The 19,640-nt window shown below is 46.8% G+C and overlaps 2 protein-coding genes across 3 annotated transcripts; one reads left to right on the top strand and one right to left on the bottom strand.

Annotated features, from left to right (window-relative positions):
• Positions 1-6,047: 6,047 nt before the first annotated feature.
• Positions 6,048-9,588, bottom strand: l(1)G0020 (RNA cytidine acetyltransferase l(1)G0020). 2 transcript variants are annotated; one of them, XM_070283084.1, is made up of 5 exons: positions 9,286-9,588; positions 8,781-9,228; positions 7,449-8,727; positions 6,416-7,385; positions 6,048-6,272 (listed from the first exon to the last, which is right to left on the bottom strand). In XM_070283084.1, exons 1-4 carry the CDS (start codon positions 9,486-9,488, stop codon positions 6,418-6,420), a joined length of 2,898 nt encoding a protein of 965 aa, XP_070139185.1. In that variant the 5' UTR covers positions 9,489-9,588; the 3' UTR covers positions 6,048-6,272; positions 6,416-6,417. The 2 variants fall into 2 exon arrangements, with proteins under 2 accessions (XP_070139185.1, XP_017094807.2); XM_017239318.3 differs by having other exon boundaries at positions 6,422-7,385.
• An 805-nt stretch (positions 9,589-10,393) lies between these two features.
• Positions 10,394-11,369, top strand: LOC108123790 (probable U3 small nucleolar RNA-associated protein 11). Its single transcript, XM_017239100.3, has 2 exons — positions 10,394-10,991; positions 11,054-11,369. Exons 1-2 carry the CDS (start codon positions 10,503-10,505, stop codon positions 11,258-11,260), a joined length of 696 nt encoding a protein of 231 aa, XP_017094589.2. The 5' UTR covers positions 10,394-10,502; the 3' UTR covers positions 11,261-11,369.
• The last annotated feature ends 8,271 nt before the right edge of the window (positions 11,370-19,640 follow it).

The following is a 19,640-nucleotide window of genomic DNA, read 5'->3' as shown; positions in this document are numbered from 1 at the left end:
GTCGAAAATGAGTTGTTCGATATCGAAAATCGTGGTATGCAGTTCGGTGGACATCCGAGCGCTGATTCCGAAAATGTACGGCGTTGCCAGATCGGGCTATAAATGGGCTTTCTAGAGCCCATATCTCGGCCGTTTGTGGTCCGATCTGGCAACGCTTGGCATTTTCGGAATCAGCGTCCCAAAGACTGTCGAATTGCATACCAATTTTGTCAAAATCAGACAAAAAATTTTTCCGCGAAAATTGGAAAAAATCGTGATGTATAACCTTTCCATTTTTTCGAAAAAACGGTCGAAAATGAGTTGTTCGATATCGAAAAACGTGGTATGCAGTTCGATGGACATTCGAGCGCTGATTCCGAAAATGTACGGCGTTGCCAGATCGGGCTATAAATGGGCTTTCTAGAGCCCATATCTCGGCCGTTTGTGGTCCGATCTGGCAACGCTTGGCATTTTCGGAATCAGCGTCCCAAAGACTGTCGAATTGCATACCAATTTTGTCAAAATCAGACAAAAAATTTTTCCGCGAAAATTGGAAAAAATCGTGATGTATAACCTTTCCATTTTTTCGAAAAAACGGTCGAAAATGAGTTGTTCGATATCGAAAATCGTGGTATGCAGTTCGGTGGACATCCGAGCGCTGATTCCGAAAATGTACGGCGTTGCCAGATCGGGACAGAAATAAAGATTCTAGAGCCCATATCTCGGCCATTCGTGGTCCGATCTGGCAACGCTTGGCATTTTCGGAATCAGCGTCCCAAAGACTGTCGAATTGCATACCAATTTTGTCAAAATCAGACAAAAAATTTTTCCGCGAAAATTGGAAAAAATCGTGATGTATAGCCTTTCCATTTTTTCGAAAAATCGGTCGAAAATGAGTTGTTCGATATCGAAAAACGTGGTATGCAGTTTGATGGACATTCGAGCGCTGATTCCGAAAATGTACGGCGTTGCCAGATCGGACCAGAATTGGGGTTTCTAGAGCCCATATCTCGGCCACTTGTGGTCCGATCTGGCAACGCTTGGCATTTTCGGAATCAGCGTCCCAAAGTCTGTCGAACTGCATACCAATTTTGTCAAAATCAGACAAAAAATTTTTCCGCGAAAATTGGAAAAAATCGTGATGTATAGCCTTTCCATTTTTTCGAAAAAACGGTCGAAAATGAGTTGTTCGATATCGAAAAACGTGGTATGCAGTTCGATGGACATTCGAGCGCTGATTCCGAAAATGTACGGCGTTGCCAGATCGGGACAGAAATAAAGATTCTAGAGCCCATATCTCGGCCATTCGTGGTCCGATCTGGCAACGCTTGGCATTTTCGGAATCAGCGTCCCAAAGTCTATCGAACTGCATACCAATTTTGTCAAAATGAGACAAAAAATTTTTCGGCGAAAATTGGAAAAAATCGTGATGTATAGCCTTTCCATTTTTGCGAAAAATCGGTCGAAAATGAGTTGTTCGATATCGAAAATCGTGGTATGCAGTTCGATGGACATTCGAGCGCTGATTCCGAAAATGTACGGCGTTGCCAGATCGGGCTATAAATGGGCTTTCTAGAGCCCATATCTCGGCCGTTTGTGGTCCGATCTGGCAACGCTTGGCATTTTCGGAATCAGCGTCCCAAAGACTGTCGAATTGCATACCAATTTTGTCAAAATCAGACAAAAAATTTTTCCGCGAAAATTGGAAAAAATCGTGATGTATAGCCTTTCCATTTTTGCGAAAAATCGGTCGAAAATGAGTTGTTCGATATCGAAAATCGTGGTATGCAGTTCGATGGACATTCGAGCGCTGATTCCGAAAATGTACGGCGTTGCCAGATCGGACCAAAATTGGGGTTTCTGCAGCCCATATCTCGGCCATTCGTGGTCCGATCAGGCAACGCTTGGCATTTTCTGAATCAGCGTCCCAAAGTCTATCGAACTGCATACCAATTTTGTCAAAATGAGACAAAAAATTTTTCGGCGAAAATTGGAAAAAATCGTGATGTATAGCCTTTCCATTTTTGCGAAAAATCGGTCGAAAATGAGTTGTTCGATATCGAAAATCGTGGTATGCAGTTCGATGGACATTCGAGCGCTGATTCCGAAAATGTACGGCGTTGCCAGATTGGACCAGAAATAGAGATTCTAGAGCCCATATCTCGGCCATTTGTGGTCCGATCTGGCAACGCTTGGCATTTTCTGAATCAGCGTCCCAAAGTCTATCGAACTGCATACCAATTTTGTCAAAATGAGACAAAAAATTTTTCGGCGAAAATTGGAAAAAATCGTGATGTATAACCTTTCCATTTTTGCGAAAAATCGGTCGAAAATGAGTTGTTCGATATCGAAAATCGTGGTATGCAGTTCGGTGGACATTCGAACGCTGATTCCAAAAATGTACGGCGTTGCCAGATCGGACCAAAATTGGGGTTTCTGCAGCCCATATCTCGGCCATTCGTGGTCCGATCAGGCAACGCTTGGCATTTTCTGAATCAGCGTCCCAAAGTCTATCGAACTGCATACCAATTTTGTCAAAATGAGACAAAAAATTTTTCGGCGAAAATTGGAAAAAATCGTGATGTATAGCCTTTCCATTTTTGCGAAAAATCGGTCGAAAATGAGTTGTTCGATATCGAAAATCGTGGTATGCAGTTCGGTGGACATTCGAGCGCTGATTCCGAAAATGTACGGCGTTGCCAGATTGGACCAGAAATAGAGATTCTAGAGCCCATATCTCGGCCATTTGTGGTCCGATCTGGCAACGCTTGGCATTTTCTGAATCAGCGTCCCAAAGTCTATCGAACTGCATACCAATTTTGTCAAAATGAGACAAAAAATTTTTCGGCGAAAATTGGAAAAAATCGTGATGTATAGCCTTTCCATTTTTGCGAAAAATCGGTCGAAAATGAGTTGTTCGATATCGAAAATCGTGGTATGCAGTTCGATGGACATTCGAGCGCTGATTCCGAAAATGTACGGCGTTGCCAGATTGGACCAGAAATAGAGATTCTAGAGCCCATATCTCGGCCATTTGTGGTCCGATCTGGCAACGCTTGGCATTTTCTGAATCAGCGTCCCAAAGTCTATCGAACTGCATACCAATTTTGTCAAAATGAGACAAAAAATTTTTCGGCGAAAATTGGAAAAAATCGTGATGTATAGCCTTTCCATTTTTGCGAAAAATCGGTCGAAAATGAGTTGTTCGATATCGAAAATCGTGGTATGCAGTTCGATGGACATTCGAGCGCTGATTCCGAAAATGTACGGCGTTGCCAGATTGGACCAGAAATAGAGATTCTAGAGCCCATATCTCGGCCATTTGTGGTCCGATCTGGCAACGCTTGGCATTTTCTGAATCAGCGTCCCAAAGTCTATCGAACTGCATACCAATTTTGTCAAAATGAGACAAAAAATTTTTCGGCGAAAATTGGAAAAAATCGTGATGTATAGCCTTTCCATTTTTGCGAAAAATCGGTCGAAAATGAGTTGTTCGATATCGAAAATCGTGGTATGCAGTTCGATGGACATTCGAGCGCTGATTCCGAAAATGTACGGCGTTGCCAGATTGGACCAGAAATAGAGATTCTAGAGCCCATATCTCGGCCATTTGTGGTCCGATCTGGCAACGCTTGGCATTTTCTGAATCAGCGTCCCAAAGTCTATCGAACTGCATACCAATTTTGTCAAAATGAGACAAAAAATTTTTCGGCGAAAATTGGAAAAAATCGTGATGTATAGCCTTTCCATTTTTGCGAAAAATCGGTCGAAAATGAGTTGTTCGATATCGAAAATCGTGGTATGCAGTTCGGTGGACATTCGAGCGCTGATTCCGAAAATGTACGGCGTTGCCAGATTGGACCAGAAATAGAGATTCTAGAGCCCATATCTCGGCCATTTGTGGTCCGATCTGGCAACGCTTGGCATTTTCTGAATCAGCGTCCCAAAGTCTATCGAACTGCATACCAATTTTGTCAAAATGAGACAAAAAATTTTTCGGCGAAAATTGGAAAAAATCGTGATGTATAGCCTTTCCATTTTTGCGAAAAATCGGTCGAAAATGAGTTGTTCGATATCGAAAATCGTGGTATGCAGTTCGGTGGACATTCGAACGCTGATTCCAAAAATGTACGGCGTTGCCAGATCGGACCAAAATTGGGGTTTCTGCAGCCCATATCTCGGCCATTCGTGGTCCGATCAGGCAACGCTTGGCATTTTCTGAATCAGCGTCCCAAAGTCTATCGAACTGCATACCAATTTTGTCAAAATGAGACAAAAAATTTTTCGGCGAAAATTGGAAAAAATCGTGATGTATAGCCTTTCCATTTTTGCGAAAAATCGGTCGAAAATGAGTTGTTCGATATCGAAAATCGTGGTATGCAGTTCGGTGGACATTCGAGCGCTGATTCCGAAAATGTACGGCGTTGCCAGATTGGACCAGAAATAGAGATTCTAGAGCCCATATCTCGGCCATTTGTGGTCCGATCTGGCAACGCTTGGCATTTTCTGAATCAGCGTCCCAAAGTCTATCGAACTGCATACCAATTTTGTCAAAATGAGACAAAAAATTTTTCGGCGAAAATTGGAAAAAATCGTGATGTATAGCCTTTCCATTTTTGCGAAAAATCGGTCGAAAATGAGTTGTTCGATATCGAAAATCGTGGTATGCAGTTCGATGGACATTCGAGCGCTGATTCCGAAAATGTACGGCGTTGCCAGATTGGACCAGAAATAGAGATTCTAGAGCCCATATCTCGGCCATTTGTGGTCCGATCTGGCAACGCTTGGCATTTTCTGAATCAGCGTCCCAAAGTCTATCGAACTGCATACCAATTTTGTCAAAATGAGACAAAAAATTTTTCGGCGAAAATTGGAAAAAATCGTGATGTATAGCCTTTCCATTTTTTCGAAAAAACGGTCGAAAATGAGTTGTTCGATATCGAAAATCGTGGTATGCAGTTCGGTGGACATCCGAGCGCTGATTCCGAAAATGTACGGCGTTGCCAGATCGGGACAGAAATAAAGATTCTAGAGCCCATATCTCGGCCATTCGTGGTCCGATCTGGCAACGCTTGGCATTTTCGGAATCAGCGTCCCAAAGTCTATCGAACTGCATACCAATTTTGTCAAAATCGAACAAAAAATTCTTCCCGTGACGTCACGGACATTCGAGGCAGAAATTTTTCAAGTTTTCGGCCGCTACCAGGCTCGGAGTACCAGGCGAACAGAAATGCATAGAAGGTGGATTCTGCTTTTTGAAACTTTTTTTTGTGAATAACTCGGCCATTTCGCATCTAAGCCTAGATTGTGGTATGTCAAAAAATGCAGAAAAATACGGCCCATCTACCTGGCTAACAAAATCTGGTATTGGCCAAGTTAAGACCGATTGGTAAAGAAATTTAGCTTAGAAGAATATTTCTATAAATTGGTTTGTTTATATCTCGGCTGTTTTTCAACCGATCTTAAAATGAAATATAATTTTGGCATCAGGACTTGAACATCCTTCGATCTGCATCAAAGGATCTTCAGAATCCAACAACAAAACGTCGAGCGGCAATCATATTTTAGGAAAGGATCAGTATCGGTATTTCAGGACTTCATGAGGATCCTTTGATGCAGTTCGAAGGATATCAAGGTCCTGATCCTGGAATGGTACTATGCTTCCCGATCGGCTAGAAAATGACCGAGTGATAAGCAAACAAAGTTTTAAAAATAAATATTTAAGCCAAATTTGTTTACCACTCCGTGTTAACTTGGCCAATACCAGACTTTGTTAGCCAGATAGATGGGCCGAATTTTTCCACTTTTTTTGAGCCATCACAATCCACGATTGGATGCCAAATGGCCGAGTTATTCACAAAAAACAGTTTCAAAAAGGAGAATCCACCTACTATGCGTTTCTGTTCGCCTGGTACTCCGAGCCTGGTAGCGGGCCGAAAACCAATTTTTCGAAGCCGAAAAAAAGTGCAAGTCATTCTGAAAAAAATAAAAATACTAAAAAATTCTGGAAAATGCCGGAAAAATCGGGAAAATTCGGAAAAAATAGGGAAAATTATGGAAAAAAACAATTTTTGTTACAATGTTTTATTAAAATAAGCCTACAAAACATACTTTTTAGCACTTAAGCCTATGCATTTACATTGAAATGCAACCCGCCCCAATGCAGCTCAGGTTAAATCAGGGCCTTTTGATGGCCGCGTTTCTGCTTTGAATGCTTCTTCTTTTTGGAAAGGGGAGCTGCCAGGTCCCGATCCTCAGGCTGCTCAAACGGTCCGTCCAGTCGCTTCACGCCACTAAAACGAAAGAGAGGGAAAGTTACAGGAAAATGAAACCACATGGAAATAAATAAATTTGTTTAGGCCACCTCACCAAGTATTCTCCACACCAAGTGTGGATCTGATTATCCGTCCCCTCTTAAAACCCAAAAAATACGTACACTTACCTTTTTACGGAGAGAAGGCCGCTGCCACCGCCAGTTCCGTTCGACTGCAATGCTTTCGACCAGTCCTCCTCGCTGCCCTTGATCTGGAACTCGTCAAGCTGCTCGGCCTTTAGCCTTTTAAGTTCCTTTCGCTGCTGCTTGCTTAGTTTGTTTGCGGTCTGGTCCAGCTCTTGGTCAAGAGAAAGGCTCAGCGGCTGCAGCTCCTCGCCTTTTGATAAGTTCTCCTCGCGCAGCATGCCGCCCTCAATGTGCTGCTCCAGCACAGATCGGAAGCACTGGTTGCACCGCTTCATAGCGTCAAAGAACTTAGCCAGCAGCTGGTTTCCAGGCATATTCAGTTCCGAGCCCAGGGCGTCGACAGTTTTGCCTTGGACGCCAAGTGCCAAAAGGACGCCCTGCTGGACCAAATCCAACTGCAGGCCCTCGATCCTGCCCTGGAAGTACAGCTGCGCAATATCCGATAGCAGGTCCAGAATGAGGCGGAACTCTGACTGTTGGCGGGCGTAGCTCTCTAGTCGCTGCAGATCGTGTGGCAGGAAGAAAACATCCAGAGTTGCCTTGTCTAGTACCTTCAGCCCGCTTTGCTCCACATTTTTGTTCTTTAGCAGCGACAAGCAGAGCTTGGTTTCGAACTCACGGAAGGTCTTTCCCATTAGTTTGAGCACTCTGCGGCAGAAGTCATGGTAATACAGTCCCAGCCAGGAGGTAGCACCAGTAGTGTATAACATGATGCAGCTGTGCTCGGCGGTAAGTTCATTGGATTTCTGGCTGAGGTAAATTGGAACAAAACCAGCGCTCTTCCAAAACTTGAGGAGCTCGGAGGTTAGGCCGTAGGAGGTGCCAAGGTAGTCCACGCGTTCTGGCACCCGTTCGTGCAGGCGCTGCAGCAGTGTGGGAATCCGGCTCCTGGGTCGAATCTGCTCCTTCAGCAAGCTGAGCTGCTCTTCTTCCACTTCCTCTATACCTTTTCAAGAATATTTTGTTTGTTAAAAAATGCAAAAATGGGAACATGATTTACTTTGATTACCTTTGTCGGTACCCTTGTTGGCCAACGGACCATCCTCCAGGTTGGTGTACTTCCCGCCGTAGTAGTCCTTGAGTAGCTGAATGGCCCGTTTGCCATATCCCATCCGCTGATAATTCGGATGCGTCGCCACTCGCACAATTCGCACGCCACTAAGTTTTGGAAAGTCCCGGTCCCCGAATTGCTCGGCTATATTCCAGGGTATAAGGTCGCCGGCTGCCTTCTTCCCCCTGCCCAGAGAGTCGCTGATGCTCTGGGCGGAGATCTGCCCCTCGAGGGCCACTTGTATGACCACCAAGATCTCAGGCAGGGCGTCCATTCGCTGCACGGGACCCAGGAGGCAGAACAGATGGTGGGCAGGGGCGTCGCTCATCATCTGAAGGTCGTTTGGCGTGTTCTTGTAGTGCGAGGATACATAAATGGCCACAAGCCGATGCAAGAATGCCTCCGCCGCCTTGTGGTAGGAGAACAGTGCATCTCTGTCCACATAGTAAAGTTCGCAGGCGTCCGGGGTTGGGCATCCGGAGCTTATACCGGGAACGGTACTGGCATCCAGGCAGAGTAGGTTTATCAGCCATTTTTCAACATCGTCGTTGTCCTGGTACCGAATTGATTCCTCCAGCTTCAGAGGTGGCCGCGCGTTATTCTCCTTTTGCAGCTGGGAGATAAGCTTCAGACTCAGCGAGCGACCGGTGCCCTCGTAGCCGTTAATTGTGCTAGCCATGAAGATCAGACACGGCCCGATCATCTTCTTTACCAGAGGCAGTGGAATGGCAGCCGCTTCGTCTATCAGCACCAGATCCGCGGCATTCAGAAGGTGAGTGTCGCTAGGGGCGATATACTGGATCGTCTGTCTGCTGCTCCGCGTGATATTGATCCGAATGATGGCCTTTTTGTACTCGGCATTGGTGGAACGAATGATAGTATAGTCCGCATGCTCCTGGTACTCCAGGGCGTCAAAGCCCTTTAGCACGAATTCAAAGAGTGTGATCAGATTCTCCGGATGCGGGGAGGTCACATAGATGTTCACGTAACCAAAGGCTACAGCGGCGGCAATCGACAGACCGAGCGCGGCGGACTTGCCACGTCCACGTGCCGCGGTTAGAGACATTGGTGGCTTTAATTGCTTGTCTACTAGTGCCTCAATAAACTGGGCCACAGCATTGGCCTGATCGTATGTCTTGCAAAGATTCACAAGGGCTCCTGCGGGCTGGACATTGAGGAGGCTTTCTTTCAGCTCCCGCAAACTGGCCTCGTTCGGCGATCGACCTGCGCCCGCGGGCTGTAAATAGACAATACCGTGACACCAATAAAAACATGAAAAATTTGGCTTACGTTTACTGGCTCCACGTTGATAGTCTTGGAACTTAGTGGTAGCACTGTGAGGTCATCGTTGACCACCAAGCAGCGTTTACAGTCCGCCAGGGACAGAATGAGCCTCTCGTTAAAGCGACAGGTTACAGTTTGGTGGGCCTCCGTGCGAAACCGCTTGTGCACATCCATGCTCATAGTGTAGAGCTGCTTCAGCGACTGTAAAGTCTTAAGAAGCAGGATAATTAGACCCCCGCCTTCTACTGTCTCCACAGTGCGGGCCAGCAGGTTCGGAGTTAGGGCTTCAAAGTCCTGCAACACACAGACTCCGTAGGTGCGTCCAAGCACAGCATGCGTCTCAGAATAGTATCGTCCGTGGATGGTTGTCGCCACACGAAAGGAATCAAACAGGTCTGCCTCGTTTACGTCCACTTTACCAACGGCTATCTTTTTGGCCCTCTTTTTACCATGGCTGAAAAGGAAATCTGAGATTGTATAGGAATTTAACTAAGTTTCACAAGTAACTTACTTTGATATGGCCTCATCCTTGTTCTTATAGCACCATAGCACTGTTGGCCGAGCCTTCACCGTCGATTTGGTTAGTATGTCGTACAGGATCGGCACCTGGTCGCGCGCCTTGTCACCGATCACGATGAACATGGTCCGGTGGCCCAGCTTTACGCCGTTCTCTATCATCACCCGGATTCTGTTATCTATTTTCTTCTTCACCATCTTAATTTTGTTTGTCAAACAGCGTAAATAATGGCGGTGAACTGGTTTAAAACTAAATCACAGATGCACGTGTGCGGCTTAGGGATGGGAAAAGAGCGATAGTCGATAACTCCACTGCACAGTTCTCTCAACAGGTATTACGATAGTTGCCGATACTGCAAAGTTTAAGAACAATAATAAAAATCTGTATTATTAATAAATGGATCTCTCTTGTAAAATAAATTAGACAACATATTCTTTAATATTTTTATGCCTGAAAAAATATTTGTATGCAATTAGAAATTACCTGATTAACTCCACCGTTATTATGGTTTCGTTGTAAAAAGAAGTTGTTACATGTTGTTGTAGCGCTATTGACCCTCAGCAAAAGTACTTTATAAACGGTTCCGCCCACATACAACCAAATGATCAACACAAGCTTTTATCCGGTCGAACCTATCATCTGGTCGCGCCACTTGTCACCGATTGCGATGAACATGAACCAGGGGCCAACTTGACGACGTTCTCAACCATCTCCGCATCCGGCTGTCAAGTTTCTTCTTCCGCGCCATAATTAAGCTTTTAACATTAGGTGGAGGCGCTTTTTGGTAAAAAGAATCAAAAATTTAATTATAAACAAATCTGGTTAGAGATGAACAAGTAGACTTGAGATGACAATATCTGGCTTAGGGATGAAAAAGACTTTCGATAGTGGTGGCGATAGTCGATAAGTCTAAAAGATCATTTCGCAACAGGTGTTACTACCGATAGTAGTAAATGTAAATAAGTGAAGCTATCTAAAAATACATAAATTAGTCTTATTCGAATTAGGCTTAAAAAATAAATTTGAAAATATTTATCAGGTATGTATTGCTCCCAAGTACAACAATTTTTTGGCCTGACCGCAGCTGATTAACAACACTGGTTATCTGGCAGTAGGTTTCCCAACACCACGACACATCCACCGCTAGCACGTTTTCGTTGTAAACAAAAGGTTTAATATTCTATTCTCCGCCAGCCCCGAGAAGCATCACCATGTCATCGTGGAAGAAGGCATCAAAGAGCAACCAGAAAGTGCACCGGGAGCGGCACCAGCCGGAGTCCCGCCAGCACTTGGGTTTACTGGAGAAGAAAAAGGACTACAAGAAGCGGGCCATTGACGCTCAGCGCAAGGAGAAGACCCTCAAACTGCTGCACAGGCGAGCCCAGAACAAAAACCCAGACGAGTTCTATCACCACATGGTCAACGCTAAGCTTTCCAATGACGAGCATCACGAAAAGGAGAAGGAGGACACTCACACACCCGAGCAGCTGGCCCTTATGCAGACGCAGGACCTCAAATACGTCGTTATGAAGCGTACCATTGAGCGGCGAAAAATCGACCGCCTCAAGGTGACTGTGGTGGACGTGGATGCGGACGCCAGCAAGGCCCTCAACCAGCGTTTTGTCTATGACGAGCAGGGTCGCAAACAGACCGTCAGTCTGGGTGATCGGCTCAAGGAGGCGGAGCAGGAGGTTGCCAAAGTGAGTGGGACTTCTTTTTGATCTAAACTGTTTTAATGTATAAGCACATATTTCCTTTATAGGGAAAAACGTCGAACACAGAAAAGCAGCAGCGGATCAACGAGCTCCGAAAGCGGGAGCTGCGTGAGCGGGAGCTAGGCATCGTCCAGCAGAAGCTGCAGCTCAACCACGCCCTGAAGCAGCCGCGTTTACTCAAGCCAAAGAAATTGAAGTCAAGTTCCAAGGATGGTGCGGCGGTATACAAATTCCGATACGAGCGAAAGAAATGAGACGAATTAAATCGCCTTCTTATGACTAGGAACTCAAACTGTTTTTTTTGAATGAATAAACTAAGCGCTGTAAGGATTGGGTGAAGTCCTGGAATTCACCACTCAAATATTTTAAGTTTCTATTTTCTGATTCTTTAAATATATCTTGAACAATTTTCCACACCCTAGACACAAACCACATTCGTTGAGTTTATTTGTTACATTGGTAGATATTCTCGCTAACCCAATACTTCCACCGGGCTTACGATATTCACAACAGTAAAGTAACGGGCAGTAAAGTCACACAAGAAACGAACGTTTTTTAGACTATATACTAACTTGAAATAAAATAAATATTTTAACCATCACGAAAAATGAGGAAGATATAGCCGTCACTGTGGACCCTATAGGGGAAAACCCCATTTTCAAGGGATCCCCTCACGAAAAATGGACAAAAAATTTAAAAAATATTTGGTGTCAGGATTTTGATGCAGAATTGTGGCAAATCGATCTAGAAATCGTTTAAGGTACTCCGCTTGAGAATCGGATGAGAATTGGGGAAGATATAGCCATCACAGTGGACCCTATAGGGGAAAACCCCATTTTCAAGGGATCCCCTCACGAAAAATGGACAAAAAATTTAAAAAATATTTTGTGTCAGGATTTTGATGCAGAATTGTGGCAAATCGATCTAGAAATCGTTTAAGGTACTCCGCTTGAGAATCGGATGAGAATTGGGGAAGATATAGCCATCACAGTGGACCCTATAGGGGAAAACCCCATTTTCAAGGGATCCCCTCACGAAAAATGGACAAAAAATTTAAAAAATATTTTGTGTCAGGATTTTGATGCAGAATTGTGGCAAATCGATCTAGAAATCGTTTAAGGTACTCCGCTTGAGAATCGGATGAGAATTGGGGAAGATATAGCCATCACAGTGGACCCTATAGGGGAAAACCCCATTTTCAAGGGATCCCCTCACGAAAAATGGACAAAAAATCTGAAAAATATTTTGTCCCAGGATTTTGATGCAGACTGGTGGCGAATCGAACCAGAAATCGTTTAAGCTACTCCGCTTGAGAATCGGAAGAGAATTGGGGAAGATATAGCCATCACTGTGGACCCTATAGGGAAAAACCCCATTTTCAAGGGATCCCCTCACAAAAAATGGACAAAAAATCAAAAAAATATTTTATCCCAGGATTTTGATGCAGAATGGTGGCAAATCGATCTAGAAATCGTTTAAGGTACTCCGCTTGAGAATCGGATGAGAATTGGGGAAGATATAGCCGTCACTGTGGACCCTATAGGGGAAAACCCCATTTTCAAGGGATCCCCTCACGAAAAATGGACAAAAAATTTAAAAAATATTTTATCCCAGGATTTTGATGCAGAATTGTGGCAAATCGATCTAGAAATCGTTTAAGGTACTCCGCTTGAGAATCGGATGAGAATTGGGGAAGATATAGCCATCGCAGTGGACCCTCTAGGAGAAAACCCCATTTTCAAGGGATCCCCTCACGAAAAATGGACAAAAAATCTAAAAAATATTTTGTGTCAGGATTTTGATGCAGAATTGTGGCAAATCGATCTAGAAATCGTTTAAGGTACTCCGCTTGAGAATCGGATGAGAATTGGGGAAGATATAGCCATCGCAGTGGACCCTTCAGGGGAAAGCCCCATTTTCAAGGAATCCCATCCGGAAAAATGGACAAAAAATCTAAAAAATATTAGTGTGGGTACAGAGTTTTGGGAAAAAATGGCAATTGAGGGACTTGACCCCCAAAATGAGCAACAATCTCGCCTCAGTTGCGTCCAAAGACGCTCCACCTAGAGACCTCATAGCAGCAACCCTCTTCCTCCCTTCCCAGCGAACTCTAAAGCGACACCCCCGGTTCTGGGCGCACTGATGCATTTGCTCGGCGCTGTCACACACATGTGCCCTTGCCCTTGCCCACCGCAAGCCTATTTCCTGGAACACCCTTGCACCCTTGCCAATGCCAATGGGTTTCAAATTTCAAACGCAATTGAAGTTAGTTAACAAATCTGGAGGCTAAGCTTTGATTCACAGCCTGCTCTGTTTTATCGGTCTTGTTTTGAGTGTTCCGTTTTGGGTTTCGGATGTAAGTCTATCGGAGTAGATCGGACAGAGGGAAACCAGAGTGTTTGTTGTGAACGTTGAATGTGAATCTGAGACAAGGCTTCTGGCGAGATAGTGGCCTGGGATTCCACCCCTCTGTCTCCCGATGTGAAGCCTCTGTTGTGATGCGCACATGACAAGTCCGATTAGGTGAACCGATCCCTGTCAGGTCCCGGGTGGTCCCTGGCAGTGCCGCCTTTCCAACCCCATCCCCATCACAGCCCTTGCCGTCCTGATTCCGATTCTGATTCGGCTGTGGAAAGTGTCAACACAGCCATCTATTTTATGCATAATTTGGCGTGCCAAAATGCGCGACTCATCAAAATGGTGTCATATGTTTTTATGGTGCCAACAACCTACAGAAGCACAACAATAGCGGCCTGTTTTCCGTCCGTCTGTCGCCTGCGGTTTCCCCCTCCAAGTCGCCCGGAATACCCCGAGGGCCTGTTACAATTTCCTAGCTAAAAACTGGCTACATTCTAAAGGATGTTCCAATGCAGAAGCGGGAAATACAGGGCCTGCGAGTAAACATTTTTGTCAATGCATCTTTCAAAGAGTAGCCTTCTCCAGTTCCAAAAATCCAATTTTTTTAAAAAATTTTGCACATTTGAAAAACACGGCAATTAACCCCACATCACGCTTGTTCGAATTATCCCACGTTAGCAGAGAATAAAACTGTATATGAGGACTTTGAAATGGTGTTCCCAAGACAGGATTATTACATTCTTTGTAAGCTCGTTAGGAACCGGCGGGTGTGAGAGTGAGTTGCGTAAAGGGTCCTGCCCCGGTTTCGCTTTAAAGGCGAAAGTGAAAGCCCAAAGAGTGAAAACCCAAGCCCGGAAAGCGGGAAAGCGGGAAACAGGAAACGTTTCTCATGTCAAATGCACACGATTCACGCGTGTCGGGGGCGGCGAAGCGGTGAATTAAGATATTTACGCTAACAAAACCATCAATGCTGTCGTGTCCGCCCCTTGCTGTTACCCCGACTTTTCTGTCAGTGCATTGCGATAAGCGAAAGCCGAAACCTGGTCTTTGACATCTCCTCAGGATCAGGAGCAGATATAGGAACGGGAGTTGTCAAGTTGCGCTTATCACAGCAGCCCAGGCGACAGGACTCGGGCAGGGTGTCCTGACGCTCCTGTGTCCTGGACGGACGGGCGGGCGGCGAGCCACGTGCGGTCACGTGACCGGAGCTTCAAACCTGTACACGTGCCAGGTTTACACTGCGCGAAATTCATGGCTACTTGTACATAACCACTCCTGACCACGATTCCATATTTCAAGTAATATCTTTTGGATAAGAAAATGCTTTCAGTGGCTAAACCTTTAACGTTACGATGCCTAACTCCAATGTCACGGTTATGGTTATGAGGGCGGAAAGCAAGTAGGATGTAACTGTGGGCGTGGCACTTGCTTGGGAACTGGGAAATGGGAACTGGGTAACGGAAACGGAAAGCGGAAACGGGAAGGCGGGTGAGTGGGTGAGCGGGAAACGTGCAGACCCACAGGGAAAGTCCCAGGAAGGCCGTCCTGAGATGTCATTTGCAAGCCAATTGCAGATTGATAAACAAATTAAGGGATTTGAAGGTGGGCGGACAGGGATGGGGCGTGGCTGGAAGCCAAGCTGCGCCTCGAATCCTTGATTAGCTTTGTGATTATAAAAGTAACTGAGTTGTCTCCCTTGGACCATAGATTGCAATTAGTTTTTCAATTACGGCTGGGGGGTTAGTCCTGGAGAAAGTCCCATGAAGAATTGTCTGTTGCACTTATTAGTTGATGGAGAGGTGTCTAAAAAAACCAGACTTCGTCCCATTTATCCGAGGAACTGTCACCGCAGTTACCATTTTGATTTACCTGCTGGTGAGGCGCCTTGTGGTGTTCAACCCCGGGGACGAGGGCCTCTGCATAGAAACCCCCGACCCGAAACGCATAACCCAAAAGCGGGCACGCGTCAGTTCCTAACGATCCCTAACAATCCGGGTTAAAAATGCAAAGGAGTGAAGAACGAGCCCAACCTGAGCCATTAATATAAACGCCAACTGGCAAGTCAACAGGCGCACTAGACAAATCCCATAAGCAAATTCAGTTACCCCCCGTCCGGAACTCAAGTCCCCTCTCCACTCCACGCCAGTCCATGTCACTCCGCCGAAGTGCAACCCTGTTACTTCTGCGTGAACTGGCAGTGGAAAATGGGAAATGGGAACCCGCTCCGGCACTCGTACATGGATTTTTTATTGTGCGAGTTAACTTTGAAGTGTCGCTGTTTATGGGCGACGGAAGTCCTTGTGTGCCTCTGCGAGTGCTGCCAGCCAGGCCGTTTTCCAGCCAGCTTTTATTTTATAAAAAATGATATTCCAAATCTGTGCAGGGTAGACTCAAAAATGTCCTTGTTTTTGAGATAAGTATATTTTTTGTAGCTTTCCCCCCACCCCGTGTCAGTTTTAGGTCGTTTTTGGACCAACAGTTCTTCCTTTCCGTCTACCTAAGACTCCGTCCGCCCGTCTGCCTGGCCGTCGCCCGTCTATCCGTTCATCTGTCAGTCAGTTTGTTGCAGAAGTGCCAGGAGTGAGAGTAACCCCTAAATTGACCTTTAAAACTCCCAAATGCGCAATTTATCATTTCCTCACCAGCAAAACCCCTCACCCGGAGCACACGACCAACTCGCAGCGCAAAGGGGTGTGTGGATCACCGAGTGTGCGATGCGGACGCGGATGTGGATGCGAGTACGGATTTTTGACAGGGCAGACGTTGCGATAGGATGTCGACGAGTGCCATCAATCGTTTAGAGGCGACGCCGGCGATGGCGATAGCGAAAAATCAGATATGCGATTCGCAGGGGCATTCCGACTCGAGCAAGGACTCGGGTTCAGATGCGTCCCGGGAGAAGGATTTTGTGCGTGTAAAGCGCACACCCACCAGAACGCCCACATTCCGTGTGGTAACCCCTTTCATACACTCTGCCAAAATATGGGATTTGCCTTTCAACAGCCCCACAGTGTTTCCAAGCAAAGGTGAAGATATTGTTTCGAGTGTACCTTGACTGATGGGAATGGGCAAAGTTTTGGCAACACTTCGACTCCATTCGTCAAGCTTTATGCGAATGTCGTTGCGGTCGGAGAAGGCGTTGGGTCCATGAATCCGTCGATGCAGGCCGACGGACGTCCAGCCGGATGGGGGAAAGAAAACCGGGCACTGGCAGTTTCCAGAGGTATGCTGGCAAAGTTCATTTCGATTTGGCCAAGGAAGCAATCGCCCGGACTGGAGCGTAGAAAAGGTTTCAATGGCGAGTAAGTGTTGCGATGCAAATCGGATCATTATGCAATCAAAGAGTTGAATATCAAATTAACTTCATTGTCGGCCCAGCCACAAGAGCCATTGGGATGCCATTCTTAAGTCATGTGGATTTTAAGGACCAGAGTTTGCAGAGTTTCCTTATCCTGCCTCCACAGACTGGGACTGTGTAGGATTCTGGTTTATGGAACATGTGTGAGCGTATAACCCATTTGGCGCACAACAAAAAAGGGCCGAGACACGCCTCCCTCCCCGCCCAGAGCCACCTGTTCCGCGGCACAGGCCACCCCCTTCCGCCACCCAGCTCGAGGTCCTTAAGTGTCAGCAGGCGGCCTTCAGTTCTGTATCCTTTTTAGCGCCCTTCGGAGCTCCTCGCCCCACCCCGTGCTGTGTTTGGTTGCTGCCAGCAAGGAAAGTGTGAACAACATTTTTCATAAATTTAACCAAACAGGTCGCAGGGGGCGGGGTGGCAGATGGGTGGGGTGGGCGCAGATACCAGGGGGAACAATGAAAACAATAGAGCGAACAAGAGCAATAACAATAAACGATAGATATTTACCGCAGCAGGGAGCTGCTGCAAAAACGGGTGGAATCGGCCGGCGAGGGGCAGGGATGGCTATAGCAGGGTGATGGTTATAGCGAGCCCTTGAGTCCTCCGGTACTTCGGTACTCCAGGGGCTAGTCCCGTCCCTGTCCCGCTCGTGCGTCCTTGCCGGGGGAGACAATAACAAACCAATTACAGTTAGATTGGCCGCATATTAAAAATCGAATGAGAAACACATCTGTCGCTCTTGTGTCTGGTAACCTTTCGTGCACTCGGAGAACGGGGAGAGGGTGCTCGGGTCCGCGCCACATGAGCCAGACTGAGGGTGCAATCGGTTTTTTTCGAGTGTAGCCTTCGCCCCTGCTGACTTTTCCCCTCCCCAGCCTCCCCCCCCCCCCGGCTGTTTCTTCTTTTTGGCAACTGTTTCAAAAAAAAAACCTCCTTCAAGCAAAAAACCTGCGGGGTTGCGAATGTTTGGGCTTGGGGTGGCGACGGATGAGGTGAGAGGTTAGAGGTAAGGACGAGCGGGGGGCGTGGCACCCTGCGGGCGACCAGAGGGGGTGAATTCGGCACAAAAAAAATAAAACTACAAACAAAATATGATTATGAAATGATTATTATAATTATGCTGGCGTTTTGGCCGGGCCGCAACATCTTCACAGATGTTGTTGCCGTTAACTGCGACCACGCCCCCGCACACTCCGCCCCCACGGGCCGCGGCCCCCCTCGAAGCCGCCCCTCTCTCCAGCCGAAAGAAACACACAGGCTTCGGAGCTGGTTAATAATAAGCTGAAATTAGGGCGTGTTGGGCAGAAACCCCTCGGATACCTTTTCGCCGAGAACCAAGTCCGACACACTGAGAGAAAATGCGTTAACCGCCAGGGCCCTCCGTGAACTGGAATCTTGGAAAGGAGGCAGGACACATGGGTCGCATTGTGTGCGGTGTATTCGGTCCTTCGAGAAACCTTTTCGGGTAAAAATAAAGATCTCAGCGACCCGGCTCGTCAGATTCAGAATCACATTCCCACAAATTTTCATTTTTCGCTGTAAGGGCGGCGATTGGGGGCGTGGCATGTGAATGAGTGCCTTTGTGTCCTTATTATTAGCAAAGGAGGCGTTGAAAATCCTCTTAAGGTAAACTGTGCATTATTAATGAAGTGCAGGACTGGAAAATGAAAGGGGCCCGTAAAGGGGAAAGGACAGCGCAGAGTGATACAGAAAAGGATGCGCAGGAAGCGGTGGGGCGGCGTGGTTTTGTTTGGGCTTTCACTTTTGTTTACCCCAGGACGGGGTCATGGCTCGAAGCTCAAAAGCAAGGGCCTGTACAGTACTGTTTGCAAAGAGTTGGCTTCACAGTATAGCCAGAAACTAAGCCCAACTGAATTAATCCTTGAATAAATTGCGAGTAATACTCACGCGATCGCGGCGAGATTCTCGATTGCTCTTTTGGGGAAGATGTGATGCGATGGGTGAGTGCCTTGGTGCCAGGGTGAGTGCCTGCCAGGATAACGATCCCTGCTCGGAATCGGAAAACTCCTCTAGCGGCTAATCGAATTAATTGCTTAGACCCAGTGAGGCCTATAACCACCTAATCAGATGAGAACCGCAGATGGGAATTTGTGGAATTTGTTCGCCGCCGCATCGCAATCGGGTTATAATCTCTCCCTGATTACAATGGTCACCGGCTTTGGCAGTACTTCTTTTCCTTTCGGGGAACTGAAGTGCGAGATTGGATTTCAGCACCCGCACGTCCACCAGCCCTCCTCCACTCCTTCACCAGCCTCCTGGCCGCTGGCCGGAGAAAGTTAGATCGACTGTAATTTTTCCAGGCTCCGGAGCCAATAATTCACCTGCCCAACTCGGCGCTCGTCCTGTCTGATTCGGCCACTGTTTAATATTGTAGGTAACCCACCTTTCTGCCCGGGACCTGGGGTATGGGGGCTCGGAGGAGGGGGCCTGAGAAGCGTTTTCGCCGCCTGCTTTGTGATGTGGAAACGATGCGCATAAAATCAGCGGCGCGTATGCCAGCAGAGCCCCGGGGGCGGGCCGCAGGGGCAGGGTCGATGGCCAGGGCAGGAGCAGGAGGTTGTCGACACCAAAGCCGCCTGGCAAGGAGGCAAGCTTTTCCCCACAGTTAGAAATAAGTACACTGCGACTTGAAATGCCCCACTTCGTCGAAGTGTAGAGCTTCAAGATGCACTCGGCCATGGCTTTTATCTGATATTGGGACTAAATTTCCCGAAAAATGTTTCCAGAGTGTCCCGCCCTGGAGCACGCATGTTTATTCGACTTTGCTCAGTGTCCTCTTCCGTTCGTATCAATCAAAACAACGCGAACGGAGGCCCAACTGGCGGATGGACGGACAGCGGACAAGCGTACAGCGGACAGACGGACAGAACGATGAGCGGACGGACCTAAGCCAAAGA

This window comes from Drosophila bipectinata, chromosome XR (genome assembly GCF_030179905.1).
Source record: "Drosophila bipectinata strain 14024-0381.07 chromosome XR, DbipHiC1v2, whole genome shotgun sequence".
Lineage (NCBI taxonomy): Eukaryota > Metazoa > Arthropoda > Insecta > Diptera > Drosophilidae > Drosophila > Drosophila bipectinata.
This window is presented reverse-complemented; position numbering and strand designations above follow the sequence as displayed.

Coding starts and splice junctions, on each gene's coding strand:
- LOC108123790 (XM_017239100.3), top strand. CDS start 10,503: ATGTCATCGTGGAAGAAGGCATCAAAGAGCAACCAGAAAGTGCACCGG. Junction 10,992..11,053: donor CGGAGCAGGAGGTTGCCAAA/GTGAGTGGGACT, acceptor TTTCCTTTATAG/GGAAAAACGTCGAACACAGA.